Here is a 26,140-nt window from a genome sequence, read left to right as displayed (position 1 = left end):
CACAACGTATCAGTCACTGTTTATGTTGTCAATTCCATCTTCTAAATGTTTTTCCAATCTATCTTTTTCTTTCTATTTACTCTGACTCTGTCTTAGGTCAAAATCCCATTAATTTTTGTCTTAGCCATTGCAGTGACCTCTTTGCATGGCTTACGCCTCATGTCTCTCAAACCTATCATCAAAAAGTCTGCTAAAATTCTTTCTAAAATTCAAGTCAGATTATTTTGTTAGGTCTCCACACAGACTAGTTCAGCACAGCTTTTAAATCTCTAGATGGCATCTGCCCAGCCCTCTTCTGATTCTCTGTAAGGCACTGAGGAAAGTTCAAGTTCTTTAGCATGGAACACGGTCCATGATCATTATAATCCTAATTTTATAGCCTTACTTTCAGAAGTCTTCTAATAGTTTAGAAGTATGGTCTAATAGCTAAGAGCAGGAGCTCTAAGGTCAGACTGCCTGGGTTTGCCTTGATTCTGCTGTAAACAACTCTGCCACATATTATTTGTGTGACATTGAGCAAGTTGTGTAAACTCTCTGTGCTTTGGTGTTCTCATTTGTAACACAGGGATGATGATAATAGTTGTACATGGAGTTGATGTGAGGATTAACTGAGTTATTGCATATAAAACACTGAGGGCAGTGCTTGAAACCCATAATAAGTGTTTAATCATACTAGTCGTTAGTATCACTGAAGAGGATGTTTTTTCAGACATGTTTGATGTTTGCCTTGTCTGGAATGCCTTGTAGTCCTTTATTCAACTCACAAACTTCTGTCCCTTCAAAACTCAGTGCAGATATTACCCCTCCAAGAAACTTTCTGACTCTGCCAAATAGATTTGCTCATTACAACTTATGTGATGAGACTCTACCTTGTTTTTTCCTCCAATTACTTCACTTATCCTATCACATTGTAATGTGTGTGTGTGTGTGTGTGTGTGTGTGTGTGTGTGTGTGTGTCTGTGTGTGTGTGTCTCTACTACTGGGCTGTGACCTTCTGGAACACAGAGACTGTGTTTTATTTATTTCTGTCTTCATGCTCCCAGGCACAGTTCTCTACACATAGTATATAGAGTATTAAATGCTTTTTGAATGTTGACTGATGAACTGGCAAATGAACTGGCAAATATCCCAATAAATGTCATTTATCTATGTACACAGAAACACATACAATTTTAAAAATATGTTAATGGAAAACAGATCACATAGTTTACATTAAATATTGTAAACATATTCATTGTTCTTGACATAAATAAAATACAGATGGCTCTTATACCCCTATTCTGCATCCCCAAAAGCACATTGCATGGCAGCCAAGGTTATCAGTCCACATTTTGAGGTTCACTAATTCAGCCCAATTTTTTCAACTCTAGACAACATCTTCTCAGACCATTCTAGACTCATGACTGTTTACCACATGTCTCTGATTGATAAAAAAATCAACACAAACTTAACTGATTGAGATTTTTAATTTTATGGAAGTGTATAAATTGAAATTCAGAATCCCAAATTCCATGTTCCTCCACCCCCTGCAGAGAATCATCATTAACAGTTTGGCAGTTTGGTGCCTATTCTTCCAGACTTTTTCATGAATATACTAATTATACATGTGTATATGGAGTGTGCATGTTTATCTGTGTGCTTACAGAGATACACACCCATATACAATTACACATATGCACAAGTACGTATTTAAATCATATATGTGTATGTGTATAGATTGTAACTATTTTTAAGATGCTGGGGTTTTGTACTTTATAACAGTTTATCATGGATATATTACACATGTAACTATTTACACATATACCTCATTCATTACTCGAGATGCATTAAAAATTACAATTTAGTAGAACTTTTATGTGATTATTTTAAATTTTCAAAGATATTAACAAATTATCTGCAAATTTTACATTCTCCCCAAGTGTGCATGGGCTTTCTAGTTTCCCCAAACCTTGCTAGCCATTTGATTAATCTTGTCTACCCGCGAGGTTATATTGTGCATCTTTTCCTGGTCATTGACCACTTGCATTCTTCTTCTGTGACTAGCCTATTCATGTATGTTTCTCATTTTTCTATTAGATTGTTTATCTAATATCTTTATTTCCTCATATAAGCTCTTTAATGGATGTTAAAATTTTGTCGTATATGTTGTAAATATTTTCTGTAGTTTGTCATTTATTGTTCAACCTATTTTTTACAGAAGAACTATGTTTTTATGTTTTGAAGTGTATATATATTTTTTCTTCTTGGTTTCTGGCTTCCACAGTATATTTAGCTTATTCTTATTTACCCCAAACTTTAAAAAATTTATTTGACAATGTTTACTTGTAGTGATCTATACTTCTGTTCCACATTTGAATTACAGAAATATTTAACTTCATATTAAATATGAAGTTTGAGAGAAAATTCACTGTGTTTAAGTTAGAAACTTAAAGTATAAATTTAACCTGAACTTACTATGCCCTTGTTTGAATGGGGGAAAAAGATCATTCTTTAAAACCCATATTTGCAACACATGTTGACACCATACAGGTTAAAAATAATTTAAAAATTGAAACATCTGTAAGGAGATTCAGACAGATGAAAATGAGAAGGTTTCCGTATTTTTAACATCTTCCTCCTTGTTGGAGAGCTATACTTACACACATAGAGCTTAGGCAACTGTCACTCCTGTGACTTCAGTTGCTGCTATGTTAAGAACCCTATTGTGGGAAACAATTTGAAAGGGAGAGCTTTTTCTGTGAAAGCTTCAAGATGTGTTCAGTGATTTGAAATATTTCCAGTAAGATATGTTGGAGGAGGCAGACTGTGAAAATTAGGGGGAAAAGTCAACCAAAAACTTCAAAGAGGGCTTTATATATACTCAATTAGAACCTTTTACTGAAGTTAAAGGCCTAGATTATTTTGTTTATTTTATTCTTCATTAAAGTGCACCCCTGTCTCAAACTAGAAGTCAAGTGCCAAAATTCTATGTATGTCTCTTCTCAAAGTGTTTCTAGAAAGATGAGAAACGTGAAGTATTGAGAATCCCGTGAGAAACCCTGTCTTTGGATTTTAAGTTCAATTTGAAGAGATTTAGGTGCAGAGTTTCATAAATTGTTGTTCCATGGAACACTAATCCTAAATGATGCATCATAATAAGATTATTTATTTAATTTAGCATTCTCCAAAACTTGACAGTAGAACTCAACGATGGAATGCCTAATAAAAATACACTGAACGCGCTCTAGAAAACAGTACACTGGAGTTTGGAATCAGTTTATCCAGGTTTTGGATTATGCATTTAAACCCAAGCTAAACTTGCTGCTGAAGGCCATCGTAGAGACAATATGACTACTTTGCCAGTTGAATTTAGGACACTGGAGTTGTCGTGTTGTCCTGCAGATCAACCTTTGTATATAGAAGTCTCCATGCTTTGGTGAGCTGGCCTCTCCCAGCTGACCTGGATAGGGAAAAGTAAGAGAAACAATAAAAGGCCTCAGGACAAAATGGGATATGATCAATATATTGAGTAAGAAAATTAAATTTAATGGCAGAGGAGTTAAGGCAGAGTGATATTTAAGAAAATCTCAGTTCAGATTTTTTTTTAAAAAATGGCTTGGCAAAGAAATTTTGTTTTTATATGTGGAAAAGATGGATAGGTTGAAATATTGTGAAAGACAAGCTCCCAAAAATAACCAGATGGAGAGCAGCAAATACTAAAGAGTTGTTAAGTTGATGCCTTGATTCTTGGCAAAATATAAGCGGGTGGAAGTAGATAGAGATTATGTTATACTAAATCAAAGAGATGAGACACTAAAGTTAGTTTTCATAGCACTGGGTTGTCATGGGAAGATTTCTAGTTTAAGTTAGAAGACATGGCTTTTTATTTTGGTTATGACACAGTAGGTACACAATTTTATACAAGGTATCTAGATTCTTACCTATAAACTGGGGCTTATAACATCTGCTCACTCTATATCACTATATTACTTTAAGAATCAAAGGAGATAAGGGTTTTAAAATGCTACACAACTAAAATGGTGTATTACAACAATGTGATTAGTAAGTGGAGATGGTATATGAATATTTTCTGGCAGAAGAGTTTTGGATTCAAGCCAGTTTGGAAATAGTGAGGAAGGGCTGACTTCCCAAGTAGATAATAACTAATGGATGAGAAGTATTAAAGAAAAGAGGATGGTATTTTTGGAAGCCAGATATGGAGAGAAGATGGAAGGGAGTGATGCGTGGTATCAAAAAGGTATCAGTTTTGCCTGAAGAAGTCTAAAAAGTTGTCATTAGTATAAAGGGTATCTCTAGTAAATAAAGTTAATAGAGAATTACTAGAGTACAAAAGTTATTAAAGAGAATCCAAGTGAAGAAATAAGATGAGAAAATGACTGGAAGAGATACTTAACTGGTAAGACCTGCCATTTGGGAAACAGTGTGACATGTTTCCAATTTGCTTATAGTTTTTAATGCATATTTATTTTTAATGAATATATTTCATTCCCAATCCAGTGAGATGTCTGGTGCACAGCAGGCTTCTTACTTCCCTGAGCAGTCCCTTCTTTATTTTACATGAATATCTGTTTTAAGATGACAGGCTATGTTGATATTGTTTGGTAACTGGTAGTCATGGTGCATTAAGGTCGTTTGGTGAATTATGAAAATTAACATTCTTTCCAGCATGCTAAGTGTATACTCCTTTTACTTGGGAAATGCAGACCTTTTCTTCCACAAGCCAGTGTTGAGAATTTTTTCCTTTGGTACCAGGACTTCTTTGATCAACTTTCCATTCTCATCTCTTTCCAAAATATCCTGAAAATCAAAACAAAACAAAAAGCTCCTTTATTGACATCTCAGATAATAGCCATCTTTTAGTATATGTCTTCTTGAACAAAGAATGCATCAAAAGTAGAAAGTGTCAAAACACGTATGCAAAAAAAAAAAAAAGTGTTATGTCTGAAATAGAAGTTTCTTATAGCTGCTGTTTTTCATTTGAGGTTTTTTCCTTTGATTTTTTTCATTTCATTTCTCTCTAAACATGAATCCTTAGAGTAGGAATAGTGTCATTTTATGTTTTACATAGTGCTGAGAGCGCTGTTGGCACATAGCAACTAATAAATGCTAATTATAACTATAGCGTGATGTTTTCTAAGCCAGAATGTTACCTGCTAATTAGGAAAACTGAAAGGCCAGTGCTCATCTTATTTCAGGAACAAAATGGTAATTCAGAGTTTTTATCCAGTGTTTTATGACTATACATCCAAATTTTGCTCTTTACATTAAATTCTAAGGTTTCTTGGTAGTATACTATAACTCTTGTGAATTTAAAATAAAAATTTCTCATAAGTTAACTGACTGTATTTTATGGGCATTTAACATCTGATCATTACCCTAGGAAGAGAAACAAAAATCATTAAAAAGTAAACTGAGGAAGCGCTAGGGCATCCCTTGTGGTTAACTCTCAGATCTGAAGGCCCAAAATTAATAGGCACAGAGACAACCTCCTCTGACATCCATAGCAAGTACACTAATCACTTAAACCCAGTGGGTGGGTAAACTTCTTAACCAATAAAAAGGCTTTTGGTTTTATTTTGTTTAATTTTGTTTGGTTTTTTTACTACTAACTTTTTCAGCAGCAAGTTATTGACACAGAAGAAAACACTATAAGACAATGAATCATTCCTACTCCTTTAGAGGTACTCTTATCTTACTCTGACTTCCTTGCCTGAATTTTTCGTTTCCAAAAAACTCTTTAAAAAATATAAATAACTGTCACATTTTCCCCAAATCACTATAGATTTTATGACTTAAGTATTAAGTTTAAAACATTCCCTAATGTACCCTTTTTGAAAACTTATAGGAATGATTCAGTGCTATATTTCTCCAAGGTAAATTAAGTGGCCAGTCTGGTATGTTACATTTGAATAACACCTTGTAAACTAAGGACTGGTTGAACCTTCTGAAAATGGAACTGAGAAAACTGAATAAGGCTTTTCTCTGAGGGATACTAGTATATTATACACTCTATAAAATGTAAATGCTTTTTATTTCCAGTCAGTTGCTAGGATCCAAGAGTGCTTCTGCATTCTCTATCATTTTTAATGTGTAATAAGCAAAGGGAGTATCCTGTGAAGAGTTCTGAGAGGAGGATGGCTCTCAGTTGAAGACTGCATCACTCTGAGCAAAGCTTCCCAAGTCCTTTTTTGTTTTTTTTTGTTTTTTTGGTTTTTTTTGTGGTACGCGGGCCTCTCACTGTTGTGGCCTCTCCCGTTGCGGAGCACAGGCTCCAGACGCACAGGCTCAGCGGCCACGGCTCACGGGCCCAGCCGCTCCGCGGCATGTGGGATCTTCCCGGACCGGGGCACGAACCCGATCCCCTGCATTGGCAGGCGGATTCTCAACCACTGCGCCACCAGGGAAGCCCCCCCAAGTCCTTTTGTAAGACCATGCCACCAGCCTAACACGGTCTTCCTTTTCAGAACCAAGTATTCAGCGATTTGGAACTTGCAGTGCCTTTAGGCCTTATCCTAAAGCTTAGATTGAGAGATAAAGTAAGCTAGTAGTTATGATACAGGACCAGGAATCAAAAATCCCAAGAAATATAATTCATTGTGACTTTAGATAGCTTACTTTCTGGTCCTGTGATTTCTGCATCAATTTGCTCTTCCTTGACATCACGAAACTATTGTGAAATTTAATCACTGTGAATGTTTTGAGAATCCCAAATGAATGAAGCAAAGTAAATATCTATGTTTTGTTCATACTTTTTTCTGAACTGCTGTTTCTATTTCTTATTGTACCCATTTCTTTAATGGAAATTATACTATACTTTCTGCAGACAGGGTCCAAGTCAGCTACCCTGGATATAAGATACACCCCAGGAAATAAACATTACTCTAACAATAAATGATCTAATAGTTCTTCATTTCACATGCTGTATATGTCACTCCTATTATATATGTATATTTATATAGTATTTATATTTACATATATATATATTTTTGAGTCTCTCACTTAAAAAATATTTCCATGGTGAAATACCTAACTAAAGTTTCTCACTTTAAATAAACTCAGGAATTAATTGAATCACAGTTTTTTTAATAGCATTTTTTAAACTAAATTTTATCTTCACTTCCTTGTAGTTTATTAGAACATAAAATCTTTGAAATGGAGGGAAAGCACAAGGAAGAATTGGACACCTTAAAGGAAGAGAAAGAGAATCTTCAAGGCTTGGTTACTCGTCAAACATATGTAATCCAAGAACTGGAGAAACAGTTGAACAGAGCCACCACCAATAACAGTGTCCTTCAGAAGCAGCAGCTGGAGCTGATGGACACAGTGCATAACCTTGTCAGCCTCTGCACTAAGGACGGTGGTAAGAATTTCTTTCTTACTTTGGTACAGTGAATATCTTATTTAATATGGAGCAAGCACATATTCAATATAACTTTCTAAGTTGCATCAATTGCTGTGTAGAAGCAGCAAAAGAACTTTATTCTTAGAAGCATTTCATGAAGTTTACACTGACAGTTTTCTCATGTATTTAACTTCAGAGAGAGTATTCATAAGCTTGAATATTGACTTTATAACATCTTTCTAAAAGGACTTTCTAATTTCTTCTTTTTTTTGCTGGTCTTTTAGCCTTAGATAAAATCTACTATATTTTCATGGATAAATATTTGGTATCATGGTGTTAGACACTTAACTATACAGGACAGCAATTGGCCAACATTAACAATTAGTTCAGAGTGCTAAGGAGAGTTTCAGGAGAGTTCCCATTTTAAAACTTTTTTTTTTTTTTTGCGAAGGAGGAGAGGGAAGAGTTGCCCGCAGAGAAAAGGACATACAGAAGTTCTTAATAACTATTATGAGGAAGAAAGAATATTTGTTACTAAAAGTCCGTATTAAGATTATTTACACATGGGCTTCCCTGGTGGCGCAGTGGTTGAGAGTCCGCCTGCCGATGCAGGGGACGCGGGTTCGTTCCCCGGGGCAGGAAGATCCCACTTGCCGCGGAGCGGCTGGGCCGGTGAGCCATGGCCGCCGAGCCTGCGCGTCCGGAGCCTGTGCTCCACAACGGGAGAGGCCGTAACAGTGAGAGGCCCACGTACCGCAAAAAAAAAAAAAAAAAAAAAAAAAATTATTTACACAGTCCTGTGTGGAGAAGACCTAACCGGGTATATGGGCAAATTTATTCTGTGGTGTCTTCATGACCATGGAAATACAAGTTTTTAATAATCACTAGAATATCTGGAGCCATTTAATCATTGGAAATATTGGAGGCCTGTGTCTCTTTAGAAGACATCCATTCATCTGTCCAGCCATCCACCCACCAACTATTGAATAAATGCCTCTGTGTGCACTTGTCCACTTCAAGCAGAACCTCACCAGAGCCTCAAGAAAGCTCTTCAAAGTTTGGAGCTTAAGGTCATCTTCTGTAGTTCTGCTCGCTAATCAGCCTTTCTGTGAGTGAACACAGAACGGTAAATGGTGATGAGTGAAAGAACACCAATACATCTGAAAATTATGGTTGTCATTAAGTTGTGGCTTATGTGATCATTCATGTAATGGTTCAGTGTGCATATGCAATATACATAATTGGTGGCTCCTTTAATTTAATAGTGGACTTGAGCTATCTGAAAAAATACTCAGTTCCATACTCTCGTGAATAGATATGAATATAGAAGATAACTCCATATTAAGTGATCTTGCTTTAAAGACATTTCACATTTCTCTATTATACTCCATTACCTTGAGTTATATCTCCTTTAGATAGTCTAAACAAGCCCTTAATATACTTTGTAAAGAATACTTTTTAAACAGTGAGTTCCCAGAGCTCCATTTGGGTGTGCTCAGAAATGTGATTGGGAAAGAAAAAACCTGCTAATCAGTCAGAGCCTGACAAAACTTTGAGTTAGAGTCTCCTGAAAGGAAAGCATGGTAGAATTTTGCCAGAGAATTTTAATAGAGCTCATGAGTATTTAGAAATTAAGTATTAATATGAGACATATCTATTCTCATATTGAACTGAATACATTTGGGGAAAGATTGAAAACATATTTTTCTTATCATCCTGAGACTCCTGAGACGTAATGCACATGGAGTTGAGTAATTCTTTTTTTTATGATGTTAGAAATATCAAGCCCTGTTGATTCTCACAGAGCTCATATGTCTGCCTGCTTATCATAATTTCACTTCTTTTCTAAGTATTGTCCAATAAATATGTCTTTAAACTTTTGGATGCAGGAGGGTGACTTCAAAATTAAAATTCCTGGCTAGTTTTGATCTTTGGGTGCAGTGTCAGGCAACCAAACATCTGTTCAATTCAAAAAACATAATTTATTGAACAATTATTATGGCACTCCTGATAGATGCTACCCATAGCATCCACTCAGGGTATGAGAAAAGTAACTATGTCTATTCTATGACATAGCATATCCAAAAAATACTACTTCTACTACAGAGTGAGACAGAAATTGTCAATACTTCAAACCTCTAGACATTTATTTTCTTTTTAATGATAAAATTCTCAAATAAATCCTGCTTTAACTATAGGATTTGTAATCTTAATGTAAGCCTATTGCCCTATTTGATGGATTCTATGCTCTTAAAACCATTGATTTTATTTGCTTCTTATTAATCTTTTTTTTCTTTAATCCCACAGTTAAGTATTCTAATAAGTATTTGGTCATTTAAGAACTCATAAGAGACACAAAAATGGGAAATGTCTCTCACTAATTTTTCCATAAAGATTTTACTTCTTTGCATATCTTCGTTTTCACTGGCACCATAGTCTTCAGTTATGGTGAATTTAAAACTTAAATGACTAATTTCATAATACTAGATTAAATATCAATTACTAAAGTGAACTTTTATTTCATTCTAATTCTAGGAACTAGAATTAGACCAAAAGTTTATTTATCAAGTAGATTTATTATTTAACAAAGATTATATATAAATGTTCTACTTTTAAATATAAATATATGCAAATAAGCCTACATCACAGTAAATGCATCACTTTTCTAAAATATATATTTCAAAAAAATTGCAAAGAGTAGTCTTCTGAAAGATTTTCCAAAAAAATTATGAACTGTGTCATAATCCAAAAGACTAAAAATTTTAATTGACCTTAAGTGTCCTCTCTTTCTAACTTGACTCAGTCATTTATGGAGACAGCCTGAATGTAATACTACAAAGCAAGAGAAAAATTTCTATTGTGGTTTTTCTGTCATTGGTAACTAATGTAATGTTTATGAAGCTGTCTCATCATTTATAAAAAGTCAGGATAATTATATCTGCTTCACAATGATAGTGAGAGGATTAAATTAGATACTGCTTATAAAAACAAAAGAATGTGACACAGTTGATTCATTAAACATTAATTCCTTCCTTTTCCTCCAAGCGACAAGATTAAACTAAACACAAGAAAGCTTAAGATGTGCTATCTATAAGTAAAATTTCTTTCATAGAAAATGTCTGAATACAAGGCTGTAGAGTTTCTGACTGTTGACAGTCATCTAAGCCCCTTCTTTTTAGCTTCAGTTTTCTAATCTCTAAAATGGAATCATAATACATACCTGATGAGTTTGCAGTAAGAATTTTAAAAGGGTTGTATAAAACACATAGTATTTTTGTTTAGTTTCACAGAACTTTTCCTACTAAAACATCTAATGTCATGAGATATATTTAATCTAAATACAATTAATAAACACATTTCCTGAAATAGTTCAACAAACCTTCCTCTTGTTGTTCTGAACAGGCAATAGTGGTACCTTAGGCAAATAGTCATTACAAACTGAATTGCATCTATTTTGTAAGACTTCTGGGTAGCACATTTATTTTTGCCTAACCTTTGCAAAAACTTGGTTGCAGTTATTCTTAGAAACATTAACACTAAAGAAATATTGCTCTCAATGTTATCATTGTGTCAAAGCTTAGCTGATTGCTTCATGTTTTTGGCAATTCACAGTTATTGTGGGAATTGAATAGTTTACATTGATAATGGCATGGAAACAAGGTTTGGAATTCTTTGGGGGAGGATAATCAGGTACTGTGACTGTCAACATTCAGCAGTCATCTCTGTTCAGAGATAATTAAAGCATCATCACGTACCTTGAGCATGCACCAGAAAAACTTTGCATTATGTGATCAAGAATTTAATTACTAACAAACCATAAAAAAAGAAAGAAAAGATAAATAAAAAGAAAATAGTATTTAGGCTCCATCATAAAATTACATTGGCTGATTGTCTTACTGTCCAAATGAACTTGGAACATACTCCTGCTATACCAAGATATGATTCATAAATTTATCATTCATTTAAAAAATAGTTATACAGCAACTATTTTGTTTCACATCCTCTTCTGGGGGTAAGGATATCCATCCATTTTTATTTAACAAAGATTTGCTGAGTTCCTATAATATGCCAGATACTGTTCAGACAACTGAGAAGAGAGAAAAGATGTACTGTCCGTGGCTTCAAGAAAACTAGAATTTGGTGGGGAAAGAGATAGGTAAACAAATAATTATATTCTGTAATTGTTTGCTAGTGATGAGGCCAGGGTGCCAGGGCACTAGCGAAACACACAGGAGGAATATTAAAATCATGATAGAGACAGAAGGATGAGGGCAGAATCCCACATCTGCAGAGTCTTCTTAAGGCTTTTGTTGAATGCTTATTATGATGCAGGCATGGCTTAAGCTTTATGTGTATTAACTTAGTTAGTCCTCACAATAACAGTTTGAGAGAACTACTGTGGTTAGCCCCATTTTATAAATTCCACAGGCAGCTTGAGTATTTTCCTAAGGTTACATAGCTGGAAAGGTTGATCCAGGATTAGAACATAGGCAGGATGGCTCTAATGGGGAGACAGTGGCTAAGTCTTCAAAATGAAGAAAACAGAGGATACTCTAGAGAGCATAAACATGCATATTTGCCAGGAGTCATGAGAATGGGTGTGAGGGGTGTACACCTAAATGCATGACCTAATTCTCAGAATGAAAGGCAGAAGAGCAGTGAAAGGCGAGGTTAGAAAGATCCACAGAGGGAGATCAAAGAAGCTGAATTTTTTCCTTGAAAGCAGTGAGGAGTCGTTGTTAGTATATAAGGACAATGGTGACCTTATCATTTTAGAAAAATCACCCCAGTCACAATGTAGGAACAATGCATCAGAAAGTTGACAAGCCTGGAAACAGAGGGACCAGGTGGATATTTTGCCATTATTAAAATATTAACAAATACTTAGAGAGTATGAGCCAATCTTCTTAGCCCCTTGCATATCATTTAATTATGGTAACAACTCTATAAGCTAAGTGCTATTATTAACCTTATATGACAGATAATGAAATTAAGCACGGGAAGGTAAATAACTCCCAAATATGACAGTACTAGCAAGTGAACAAGCTGAGATTTGAACCCATAGAGTCTGGTTCTTGAGTCTGTACATTATCCACCATACTATGATGGGGGAGAAAAGGTAGGTTGAAGGTGGTTTTCATCATATTCTCAAAAGAATCTTCTGGGAGAGAAATAATGAGGTCAGGATCAAACAAGGGCAAATGGAAAGGCAAGTGAAGGGGAAATTTGTGAATAAAGAAGAATTAGAATCAACAAGAATTAACCACTTATTTAGAAGTAGACTCGAATATATTATAAATTCCAAGTTTCTGGGTTGACTAATTTGGATGATATTTCTTAAAATCAGCAACATAGAAACAGGCTCTGGAGGGAAGATTTAGTTTGAGGCATTGGACTGAGGTGACTATGGGACAGTTAGACTCTGGAAGGTAGGGGAATGGGAGTCAGGAGTTCAGTAATAAAAATCCTGATGAGCATGTAGGTTGGTGTGTCCTCAGAGGAGATAATTGGTAAAGCCATGCAGCAAATGAAATCATTGAAAGTGTGTATAAAGCAATGACTCAGCCATTTAGGTGTTATAAATCTATTCAAGAATCTGATGAAAACTAACCTACCTTTCTTTCCTCCTTAGTGCAAATACCCAGGCACAAATCTATGTACAATTTCAGAGAATTTACAGAATGAACTACAGAAATATTTAACATACAGAAATTGCATAATATAATATGAACTCATTTTAAAATAATAAGAATGTAAAATCAAAGACAGAAAATTGGGAGTTCTTTAAGGGACAGAAAAAAGGAGACCAAAATAAGGGTTATAGCAGAGAGAAAAGACTGTTATGAAGGGTCTTATTTTAGTGGCAAATAAGCAGAAAGATCAAATGAAAAAACAGACTGAAGTGAACTTTGGAACTGGGATGTTACCTTCTATAGGGAGAGTTTGAGTGAACTGTAGAGCTCAATTGTATAGGTTGAAGACTAAAATGAGTAAGATGAAGTAAAAGCAGAAAATGTTGTCTACCCACATCCAAATGTTGAATGTGAAAGGGTAGATATCAGTTTTGGGTAGAGAAGCACAGAGAGTAGAGAGGAATAAAAGAAACTTAAATACGAAGAGACATGAGCATGTTTATATACTTAGTTCCTTAATATAAAAATTTCAAATCATAAGGAGCTTCTCTTGAAGTTCATTTTAAAAGTTTCTTTCAGATCATCTGAAAGAGATAATGATTAATACTACAAATTTTTAAGTGATCTCAATTATTTGGTTTAAAGTACCTTTCCCAGAGGCTGATTGCAGTGGTACAGAACGTTTGATCATTATTTTCGGTCTTCTGGCCTTCTGAAAAGGGGAAATGGGGCATTTACTTCCTTTCCAATGCTGAGGGGACATTTGGCTCTGTTCTCAGAATAATTCTACCATCTGAAAGGAATTTACCTCCTATGCAGTGTCTACTGAGTTTGTGAAGTAAATCATTCAGTCAAGGGATGAGATAGTTTGAACTCCTGCAAGTCCCTTGAGTTAAGAACGACTCTTAAAAACATCACAAATGATGGGAGGAAATTAAAACTTTTTGAATGTTACTCATATAAACATTGATAAAAATAGAAAATATCATTTTTATTGACTTAGTAAAATACTTGGTTATTGTTGACTACTTGTAATGCACGGTTTAACATTAGGTAGAAAGAGAAAGAAAAATGCAGGAAGTCATCTGCTGAACATGGCAGTGAAAACTAGTTTCCATTTAATGAGGGAAGTGCTTTATCTTGACAGAAAATTATATGTCAAACATTTACAATTTCCTTAAAATGAACCACACTTCTAGCACTTCCTTTCACAAAACCTAATGGCTTAAGGGGAAAGTGACTATTTATTTTTGGAAATGGTATGTTTCTCCTTTTTGATGGAGCATGTTATCTGCCTTTTGAAAAGTCGTAATTTCCGTTTAAAAAAAATTGTGTGAATAGCAGATAGCCAAACTAATGATAACAAAATAAAAAATAATACAGTCCTTGACCTCTCCCATGAACTATTTCTAAACCACATCTTTGGGGGGAGATTTGAAATTTTGTGGTTAATTCTCTTTTGGAATTAGAGTTTCAATTTCAGAAATGAAACTGTCTGAAATGGAAAGGGATACCCCTGATTCCAGCTGGGCCTGGAAGTTACCAGGGTGAAAGGCCATGAAAAAAAGAGTGTTGCCTTGATGTTTTAACATTACTGTGAACAAACCCTGTTCCTTCTTCTCTTGTGCTTTCATGGGCTGGTTGGCTAAAGCAAAGAAGCACAAAATATTTTGAATAGAATTTTAACTAAATCATTTCCTGGACTCATCGATACTCAGGTCCAATTCAACAGTTTTGTTTTTTTTTTTTTCTAAGTCCAGAGACAAAATGGGACAGTGGATACTAGTTACAGATAAGCTATGGTACTTTGTACTAAGCCAAATAGCACCTATAATTACTCAGAGAGAAAGTAAGGAAAAAACATTCTATTAACATCATTCAGTATATGTATATCACAGGAACCATAGAGTGAAACCCTTATGAAATCTCTTATGCTTTATGAACGGAGGAAAAATAAACCCTGAAAAATGTTGCAACTATATGGTTGGGCTTAAATATATATAAACAAAATATTGACTTTTAGCTTAAGATTTTTCAGAAGTCAAATGCTAAGAAGCTTTAAAACTGATGATTAAAAACATTTTTAGAGGGCTTCCCTGGTGGCGCAGTGGTTAAGAATCGCCTGCCAATGCAGGGGACACGGGTTCAAGCCCTGGTCCGGGAAGATCCCACATGCTGCAGAGCAACTAAGCCCGTGCGCCACAACTACTAAAGCCCGTGCACCACAACTACTAAAGCCCGCTCGTCTATAGCCCGTGCTCCGCAGCAAGAGAAGCCACCACAATGAGAAGCCCGCGAACCGCAACAAGAGTAGCCCCCACTGGCTGCAACTAGAGAAAGCCCACGTGCAGCAGCGAAGACCCAATGCAGCCAAAAATTAATTAATTAATTTTAAAAAAATTTTTTAGCTTCCTATGGGAGCTCATCATTTATTTTCAACTAAAGAATACCAACAATATGACTGCTTCTAAGTACATTGGAATCTCATCCTACTACTGGCTTGGATGTTCACATTCTGAGAGGGACCATCTCTGGTAAGGAATCACACTAATATGTGACCTACCAAGAATAGATAAATAAATCATAAAACTTTTGATGAATTTATGATAAAGTTAAATTATTAAATTTAATACCAATTAAATCAAACCTGTTTTAATTTTATCATGTCTTTAAGTGTACTCATAATGAATTTTATGTGTGAGCATTCTGTTTTCACAATCAATGTGAGTTCCTTTAGAACAGTGAATCTGAACTGTGGGTTTAATTTTAAGTGACAATTTTGTTCTAAAGGAAGGTTTTGCCGGTTGTTTTGGCCCCACGTACACACTCGCCAGTGCACAAATAAACCAAATCTCAACCAAAATTAATCCAGCCCATGTCCCTAGAGCTAGGACTTAGATTGAGATGGTTTCCTTACCAGTGTCTTGGAGCAGCTATGACATATGCCATCAAGAGGGGGGGCATGGTAGCCTAGAAAGAACGGGAAGAAGGACAACTGACTTCTAGTCCCAGTGCTGCTGCCATGTTGCTTAACATAAAACTACTACACACCTTAGAGTTTGCCTGGTGTCCTAGACAAACTCATGCCTTTTATGACTCCTATCAATCATTCCATATCTTCTCTTGATTTTGTGTCACTCATAATGACTGAGGAAACCAAGTTAGAGTAGAATCCCATGTATACCCCCAGGTAGTAAAGTAGTATTCGTCAAGTATATCTCACCACAAGAGTAAGAACCAAAGTGACATACCTATGGTGACAGTCAGCCTTTATTTATTTAAAACTTCAAAGTGGCATTTTTGGGGTCAGTTTTCAAAAGCATATGGCAAGTGCTCTCCATGTTTTACAGCATTGCCCAAGGACTTTCATTCCATTTTTAATGGCTTTTGCTGAAATCAATTATTTGTCCACTCAGAGCACAAAAGATGCCCTTTAAGTCTTCCCACATGCATGAGAAGTCATTTATTCAAAATCAGCATATTCCAGTCAGGCTGAAGACATTACATGGGAAATTAACACACAGGAAACACCTGAAATATATTTATTAATGAAATGACCTTCTAAACAAATGGCAAGGATCATGTAGCACTCATAACTGCCCATCAGGGTGCCCAAAGGGAAAACACAGAAATGAACTTTATAAAAAGTGAATGATCACTTGATTAAACAAAGATTGTGTGTAAATCCATTTTCAACTTTTAGTAATTTTTTTTCATTCTTAGTTGCTCTAAGTGTAATATGCATTGTATACATTCAGTTACATATGTGAGTCACTTCACATTAGCGGAGTGTTAGAAAATTTATTTAAATGCACTAATCAAACAAAAATAGAAATATGTAGAATTACTTCACGTTTCATTATTCCACACTGAAACAAGTACCATAAAATTAGCAATCCACGTATGACATAGGGTACTATGCCTGTCCACATGGATTTAATCGTTTATGTACCTTATACGTCTCAATAGCACAGGGAGATCAGCTCGGTGCTTTGTAACCACCTAGAGGGGTGGGTTAGGGAGGGTGGGAGGGAGATGCAAGAGGGAGGGGATATGGGGATGTATGTATACGTATAGCTGATTCACTTTGTGATACAGCAGAAACTAACACACCATTGTAAAGCAATTATACTCCAATAAAGATGTAAAAAAAAATTCTCTGAACAGTTGATTGCAGGGGTGTAGGGCTTATTTTAAATATGACTCCTTTGTAAGAATCAAAAAATTAAAGAGATAAACATTTTTAAATGTATATATTTACCTACAATTATATGTAATGAGTAATATATTTTCCTCATAATATATCTCTTTAAGTAGTAAAATTTTAAGAAAATTTTTAAATATCATAATGGCAAATTTTCTGCAGTGTTTTCATAAAAGATTTTTCTAATAATTTAATTCATTATCATTAGCATGATTTAATTTACACCATAATACCATGATGCCTTTCTAAATAAAAATATATAATTTATCCCTTATGTTATATATTGCCCAAACTATTATCATTTCTTATTTTTGCCTACTTTAAAAAAATTACTATTTTTTCCTCGTACCCACAAAAAAGCTTTTAGTTATCAATTTTCTCATTGTTTTCAGGCCTGATTCTAGAAGATGAGGACAAACACAGACATATGCCCACTCTCACCTTCCCAACCAGCCCTCCTCTAAACTTGAAGCTTCTAGCAAATGGTCCACAGGCTGGGGGATCAATAATTAGGCTTCTGAGAATAATATCCATAACTAATGGGGGTAAATCCTGATCAGCATGACTTTTAGGGTATGGACATTATTAAATCCAATGTGGCTGCTCAGGGACCTCTTACTTCCTAATCCTCTGTTTGCTTTTGAAGTTGTGGGCCATCACTGCTTCATATTTCTGCTGAGAGCTCCCATGTCACAGAAAATTCTGCTACCTGTTCCTCTCTTCTATCTTCATCTCAACATTTTTCTTCTTTCTTGTCATTTCTGCCTCCTGTCATTCTTCCCATACTTCCTGCTTCCATGAGAAGAGCCTATACCCATTCAAAATTAAGGCCTGTCCTGATTCACCTAAGACCCTAGGGTGGGACCTTTTCAGCTAAGTATTGCTGGGGACTCACTCTGTGACAAATAATGTATTAGAGTTCTATTTGGGTTTGACGTTACTTTAGAAGCCAGTAAGTAGTTTTGTCTTTACAGTTAAAGGCTTCCACTACTTATAAGTTTTGGTGAAGTTAGATAGCATCTCAGAGTTTCAGTTTTCTCATATATAAAATGGTATATTGACAAATCCATCTCATAAGATATTTATGAGTGTTAAAAAAATGAAGCATATGAAACATACTTAACAGAAGAAATTCAGAGTTGAGCACATAATTAGTATTCAGTGAATGCTAGTTGATTTTATTATGATCATGATTATTATATTTCCACCAAGATGTTAGTTAAGATTTTACACATTATTTACAAAATATATACACATAAAGAATTTAAATTAGAATAAAAACAGTTCTTTTTACAAAAAATTTAATTAAAATAATAATGTAGCAAATAAACAATGTTCAAGTGTTCCCTTATACCACAGTTAAAAGGAAAAGGAATAGTAGATTTTTAAAAAGGAAGCCTTTAGCTACTTAACCAAAGACTTCAGATTGAAAGTATTTATAAATATGTTTGTTATATTGTGACATAGCAATTTATGTTATATATAATATATTAGATTAAAAAATAGGTAATTGCCATTTTTGTAGGTTAAAAAAATGGTGAGATATCAATCCACAGATATTTAGGTTCATATGCATTTATTTTATATGAAATAAAATACCAATTTTGAAAGTTTTAATTTATAAGCTTAAAACTCGTATGTGTTTATATAGCTATACATATGTGATACGTATTTATGAAATCATCGGTAAATCTTCCTTACCCACACACAAAATATTGAAATATTGAATATTACCTACAAACCTTTAAATATATTTTCTACACCCTTGAAATGCAAAATATTACCTTCTTCTACTTCTAGAAGTCCTTTCAAGTAAATTAGGATACCAGGGAATTTCTTAAATGGCCTTTCCATGAAATACCCACACACCTGGCTGAAGACTAGAGAATCTAATCAATCAGTTTTCTGCTTGTTTGCACCTTGTCAGATATGCCATTTTACTCATCTGTATGTTCAGTTACCTTCAGTGACCTATTCTGTTGAAAATCACGGGCTAGGGTCAGTTCCTGGTACTATGATCCCCTTAATGCTAATGGCCCAAAAAGTACCACAAGAAATATCCTTAAACCAATAACATGATCTGTATACATTCTGATGTTTGCTAAATACTGGAGAGATATGAATGATTAGCCACATCTAAGATTTAAAAAGAATAATTGAAGAATTGATCCCTTTATAGCAACTTATTAGAAATTAAGTAGGATCAAGTGCTCCTGCTTTTTATATTGTCTCTGGTAGCAAGGCTAATTGTCTTCTGCATTCTCTACTAGGTTTTCTGAGACTCAGAATTACCAATTCCACATTCCAGGAAGTTTTGTCTTGAGGGTTCATCTGAATTGAAGTGACCCTCTGCCTTAGCTTTCATGGTTCTTCCCTCAAGTCAGCTCAGTGGTAGATATGCCATCTGGGTTGGAATTGAGTAGGCAAATGAAGGCAAGGGCCAGATAAAGCTAACAGCTGCTGGAGTCAGCGTCTCAGGTTGCTCATTGACTGAATGTTGGTTGGTGAAAGACAAACATGCACCTGCTTATGTCCCTGTTCTTTCCCTTTAGATCACAGAGATTTGGTTGTATAGATAAGGGATGAATAATGATTCCTTCCTAAGACTTTCCTAAGATTTATTTGCTGATATCGATGTGGTTTAGTAAAGTCTTTGAACTGGCATACCAAGCTCTTAAAATTTAGTTCAGATAGCTTTTTTACATGTTTTATTCATTCAGATGTTATCTCTTCTGAACAGCCTTCCCCAAGTCTACCTGGTCAGAAATAGAGTGTAGTCTCTGCACCTACTCTCAATGCACTTGATACATATCTCCAAAACAGCAATTGTGTGCATTATCTCTGTTCGGTATTATATTTAAACTGGTAACATTAGACTGAGAAGCTGTTGCTAGCCATCTTGTGACCAGGTAGAGAGTCAGCAACAAGTGAGTTAAGAAAAAGATAAGTAAACCAATTCCTGATCACACTGTTTGAAACCTGATCATGCTTTCCCTAAAGCTCTATCCTAGATTGTTGAATTACATGATTCAATAAATTACCTTTTTGCTTCAGCCAGCTTGAGTTGGATTTTTCCCTATCATGGAAGATACTAATCATAGATATAGCTATCATGAGATATTATGGAAGACCTACTAATGGGTCTTTCTCTCATCAGACTGTGATCACATTAAGGACAGGTTGTGGTTTTCTTATGTCTGTATCTCCATTGTCTTGAAAAAGTCATGCAAATAGCAGATGTTTAATCAATATTTACTGAAATTGTTAATATAGGATGGGTTAAACTAAGAAGGGACAGAGGCAGTCTTTTAAATGGAGACAAATTAAAAGCCTCAGTCTATTTGTCTTATATTTAGGCTTGACAACTGAGGAAGGATAGTGGGATCAGTAAGAGGAAAAGAGAACATCAGTTTTGGAAGAAAATATTAGGTAACATTAAACAAATGGAAGTTGGGGTTGCATCAGGAACTGCTCAACAGGCAAGTAGAAATGAGGATCTGGAGGTCATGAGAGAAGCAAATACATGGTGTCAGGAAAGAAATCTGTGTAAAAGTTTGAAGCCATAGAAGATAGTTTGCAAAAAGAGCAGATGGAAAAGGAATAGAGATCCAAGAATAGAATCTTGGTGAGCATCTATTGGTAGGTGAGGAGAAGAACAGAACCCAATGAAGAAAAAGAAAGGACAATTAGAGAAGTAGAAAAGGGTCAACAGAGGTCAACACAAAAGGCAAGGGCAAAGATAGGCAAAGACAACTTCTGTAGAGGAAAAGGTAGAGGAGACTTATTTTAAATGGTTTTGATCGTCCTAGTAAACCATAAAACAACGTCATATACAAATAGAGAAGACAGGAGTGAGATTTAATCTTGAAAACAGTGAAAGATTTGAAATACACTTTTCAGGAAATGTAATAAAAAGTCTGTTAGAAATGACCAAGGGTTTGACTGAGAAGCATAGAGAACACAGCTGAGTTTAGAGAGTACACATTTGAATGGCATTAAATAGCCTCACTTTAGTGTTTGCAGTCTAGAAATGGGGGTGAGAATGTGAATAAACATCCTTCCTTGGGTCAGGATTTACCCATACAAGGGGTTAGTGGATGAAAGGACAGTGGAAGGAGGGCACTAGCAATTCCACCCAAACCGTGCTTAAATGCCTCACTCTCAGACTGAAGGTAGGAAGAAAGAAAAAGGAGGCTAGGAAGAGGCGGATAGTAATGGTGGAGATCTAGACTCTCAATTAGAAGAAAGACAAACTCATTTAGAATTAAAGAGTGGGAGAGGAAAAAATGAGAGTATGTGGTCAAAGACGGAACTTTTAGATGTAAAGATCATTTTTTAAGAATTCATGCTTTTAAACCAGTGTATTGGGCTTCCCTGGTGGCGCAGTGGTTGAGAATCCGCCTGCCGATGTAGGGGAGACGGGTTCGTGCCCCGGTCTGGGAAGATCCCACATACCGCAGAGCGGCTGGGCCCGTGAGCCATGGCCGCTGAGCCTGTGCATCCGGAGCCTGCGCTCCGCAAAGGGAGAGGCCACAACAGTGAGAAGCCCGCGTACCACAAAAAAAATAAATAAATAAAAAATAAACCAGTGTATTATTATAAGTTAAACCACTTTTACAGATAGCTAAAACACCTATATCAAGCATCAAGATTGCTCCTCCCTGCTCTGTCCAGTTGATGCTTCTTTTATCTTCTTCCATCAGGTTTTCCACGTTTGTCTCTTGTCATTTATCTTGTATTCCTCCAGGCATTATCTTCCATCTTGCTGAATCTCAAGACCTCCTACAAAAATTTATCCTTAGTTCTGACACTTGCAATGTTCAGTTAATTCACCTTTGTTATTGTCTTTCTGTGTTTTAAAATGTTTACTGTGTGTCCAGTTTTACAATATCTAATCATAACACTGAATTTCAGAATTCTCCAATATTTAACAAAGAAAATAGGCATGAAAATTGAAGCTATGAGATTAAATCTCTACAATCAACATATGGTATATACATCATATATCATTTCATCTGAAATAATCTTTAATTCTTAATAAATAAAGCTTACAGTATACAGCAAGATTAGATTACCTGGGTTTTTTAGACTTAAACTTAACAATGGTGTGCCTTGATGTAGTCAATGAATGAAATAAGCCAATTATTAGCTAACTCTGACAAGGAGAGGCCAGCTCAATATAATCTTAAATGTAACCAGTCAATTGTAACTTCCCTGCATTTAGTGAGCTCTAGTATTTATATTTGAGGGTAGAAGACAGCAGCATCCACCACTCCATTGAGTGGGTTGGCTAGCCTTCCACAGCCTGAGTGACCTTTCCATAAGAAAGAATAATAATATAATGTTGCCATTGATGATATCATTATTACCATAACAGCAATAACTACCATTTCTTGGCACTTACTATAATTCAGTCGCTCTGCGTTATGTAATTCACATACTTGCCTCAGAGATATGTATAAGTTCCCCACTTTATAGATTAAAAAAAGAAAAACTCTGAAAGTCAATCTACCCTTATAGAACGGGTCTTCAGACCATAGCATATAATACAAATATTAAAGGTAAGCTCTGAATGAAACTTTTAAATTGCTTTTAAATGCTATATTACTCTAAAATGTAGCCTGGATCAAACTTTCAAGCATAATATTACTAATTAGTAAGTAATTAAAAATAAGCAGTCTAATCATCTGGAAAGAATGTATTTCAGTTTTTCAAAAATATGAAACTATATGTCAAGAAAATGAAACATCTATATCAGATATGTTGCCACAATGACAACAAGGAATCCACAGTATAACCGTAGCACTCACTGTACCTTTTATGGTAGACTCCTCAAACCATTTTTCCAGTTATAAGACTTAACATTCATAGTTTGAACATTTTTATAAATCAGTTTCCAGAAAAATAAGATCGTATCCAACTTTTTCCTTTTCTCTGTGTTATTGAAAAAGTGTGTGAAATAGCTAACCTCTTCCCCTACAACAGTCTTTTCACCCACATCATCCTGAAGAGGAAAAGAAAAGGGGAAGGGAGGTGGCAGAGAAGTGGGAAGGGAATGCTTTCTCCTTACATAACTAAATAAGGGAGGGCAGCAAGAGGTACATTGAACAAGAAAACGGTTTCTCTTTCTTTAGATAAATGATTTTCCCCACCTCTCACCCCAAAAAAGAAAAATGGGTTTACCGTTGAATTCCTCTTGACCACATCTTCCTGTTTGTTCATCCTCTCAAGGGATTATAAATTTTAGTTAGTATTTCTTTACATCCTTTTTTTGTGTGTGTCTGATTTGATTACTTTCAACAGAAGAGCAAGCATTTAGAATTTAGGAAGGTTTTGTTTTAGAAAAATAATTGTCCATTTAGCTTAAAATAAGTAAGCACAAATGAAATGCATTGACGTTTTTGAAAACAAGATGTTTGTATAGTCCGTTGACATGCCCAGTGCCATTAAAAGTAGCTTTTGAGTATATAAATATTCATTTTTAATTGCTATTTGCATACATTCTGTGCAATGCTTCTTCACCATCATATGATGTTAGTCCTCTGATTACTTATTTTGTGTTGATATTGCAATTGTTTTTTTTGTGTGTGTGTGTTTTTAAAAATATTTATTTATTTATTTATTTGGTTGCATCAGGTCTTAGTTATAGCAGGCGGCCTGCTTAGTTGTGGCACATGGGCTCCTCAGTTCTGGCAGGCAGGCTCCTTAGTTGTGGCATGCAAGTGGGATCTAGTTCCCAGACCAGGGATTGAACCTGGGCCCCTGCATTGGGAGTGTGCAGTCTTTTTTTTTTTTTTTTTAACATCTTTATTGGAGTATAATTGCTTTACAATGGTGTGTTAGTTTCTGCTTTATAACAAAGTGAATCAGTTATACATATACATATGTTTCCATATCTCTTCCCTCTTGCATCTCCCTCCCTCCCACCCTCCCTATTCCACCCCTCTAGGTGGTCACAAACCACCGTGCTGATCTCCCTGTGCTATGCAGCTGCTTCCCACTAGCTATCTATTTTACGTTTGGTAGTGTATATATGTCCATGCCACTCTCTCACTTTGTCACAGATTACCCTTCCCCCTCCCCATATCCTCAAGTCCATTCTCTAGTAGGTCTGTGTCTTTATTCCCATCTTATCCCTAGGTTCTTCATGACCTTTTTTTTTTTCTTAGATTCCATATATATGTTTTAGCATACAGTATTTGTTTTTCTCTTTCTGACTTACTTCACTCTGTATGACAGACTCTAGGTCCATCCACCTCACTACAAATATCTCAATTTCGTTTCTTTTTATGGCTGAGTAATATTCCATTGTATATATGTGCCACATCTTCTTTATCCATTCATCCAATGATGGACACTTAGGTTGGGGAGCACGCAGTCTTAGCCACTGTGCCACCAGGGAAGTCCCTGATATTGCAATTGTGATGGGTGGTGTTTAGAAGTAAAACCACTAGTGCAAACAGGAGCTATGTAGAGAACAATAATGCTATTAAATGTTATAATTCTATATTTTTGTTTTAGCAACATATATGACATGGATATTTCATTTCCTTGAACCATAGTAATATTTGAAAATTTGAAATATTTATATTGAGATAGTCATTCTTTCTACAGAGATTAGACTTAATTTTTAATTACCTATAAATTAGTAACACCATGTGTCAAATATAAATCAGGTTAGTATTTTAGATTGTTAGAACATTTAAAATCATTTTAAAAGCACTGATTCATAGCTTACCTTTAATATTATTATTTTAAAATACCATAGTGACTCAGAGTGATTGAAAGCAGATAATTATTAAGTAACTAGAGACTTTAAGGGCAAGATTATAAAATATTCTTAGTCTTGACTTCAAAAAAAGGCTAATGAAGCAAATTGCTAAAATAACATGTATTTATTAGAAAATACTAAATCATAAATATTTTATAAAGATATCACCTATATCTTTAGCTGAGGACTATTAAATGAGTCATTTTTATATTTTGATCTCATTAATAAGAACTTAATAGTGGATGAAGCTCAATGAATGACATAAAGTTCCTCTCAGTAGAGATTATATCTCTAATTAAATTTCTTTTTCCACTTGACTTCCAGCTTTTACGGAGCTCTTCCACCTGTATAGCTTAATTTCACATCATATTAATATTTGTTCTTCTATTTGTACGTCATCCACCTGATACTTTAACTTCAGACCATTAAATAAAAAACAAAGTTTACTTCCCTTTTCATTCTAGATAGTTAAATTGTATCAGAGACTTCTTTCTACCTTTTAATTATTTTGAAAGGTTTTAAAAAATAAAAATTTCTAGGAGCTCTTCAATATAAAGCCACAGAAAAACAGTACAACCTTCTTTTAGCATCTTAAACCTCCATATTGTATTTTTATGTTTGAATTTATCTTCACCTCTCCCTCCTCCAAAAATGCTTTAGTATTGTTCAAACTTTCCTATGAAATGTAGGTAAGAACGTTTTAGAAATTTTTGAGAAACATTGACAGAATTGTTACCAATTGCAGGTATTACATGATCAGGTTATTTGTCCCTTGAGTTGATGTTCTGGAAGTGATGGAGAAAAAAACAAGAAATTAAGCAAAATATTAAAGTATTCAGTTACAAACTGATCACATATTTTTCCTATAGTTTTATAATTCTGTGAGTCACCTCAAAATCTAGTATTGTTCTTATGATTGATTTTTCAATAAATGCAACATTGACATTTGTTTGGAGGAAATGAAGACTTGCTTACCTATACTTGGAGTCCATTTGGGCACTAATGGTACTGATATTCACATATTGCAATCTTTTTTTTTTTTTTTTTTTGCAGTTTTACTAAAGGGAGGAAAAAAAGAGGAAGAAAAGCCATTTAGAGACTGTGCAGATGTATATCAAGCTGGTTTTAATAAAAGTGGAATCTACACTATTTATATTAATAATATGCCAGAACCCAAAAAGGTAAAACCA

At 35.0% G+C, this 26,140-nt stretch overlaps 1 protein-coding gene across 1 annotated transcript in view; it reads left to right on the top strand.

The window, feature by feature from the left end:
* The window catches only part of ANGPT1 (angiopoietin 1), a 255,408-nt gene that overhangs the window by 171,680 nt on the left and 57,588 nt on the right, over nt 1–26,140 (top strand). The window contains exons 4-5 of the mRNA XM_059042848.2: nt 7,128–7,360; nt 26,004–26,131. Coding sequence (XP_058898831.1) covers nt 7,128–7,360; nt 26,004–26,131 — 361 coding nt within the window. The remainder of the gene's footprint in view (nt 1–7,127; nt 7,361–26,003; nt 26,132–26,140) is intronic.

Source organism: Kogia breviceps, chromosome 17 (assembly GCF_026419965.1).
Source record: "Kogia breviceps isolate mKogBre1 chromosome 17, mKogBre1 haplotype 1, whole genome shotgun sequence".
NCBI lineage: Eukaryota > Metazoa > Chordata > Mammalia > Artiodactyla > Physeteridae > Kogia > Kogia breviceps.
The sequence above is the reverse complement of the archived record's forward strand: the minus strand, read 5'-3'. Positions and strand labels throughout refer to the sequence as shown.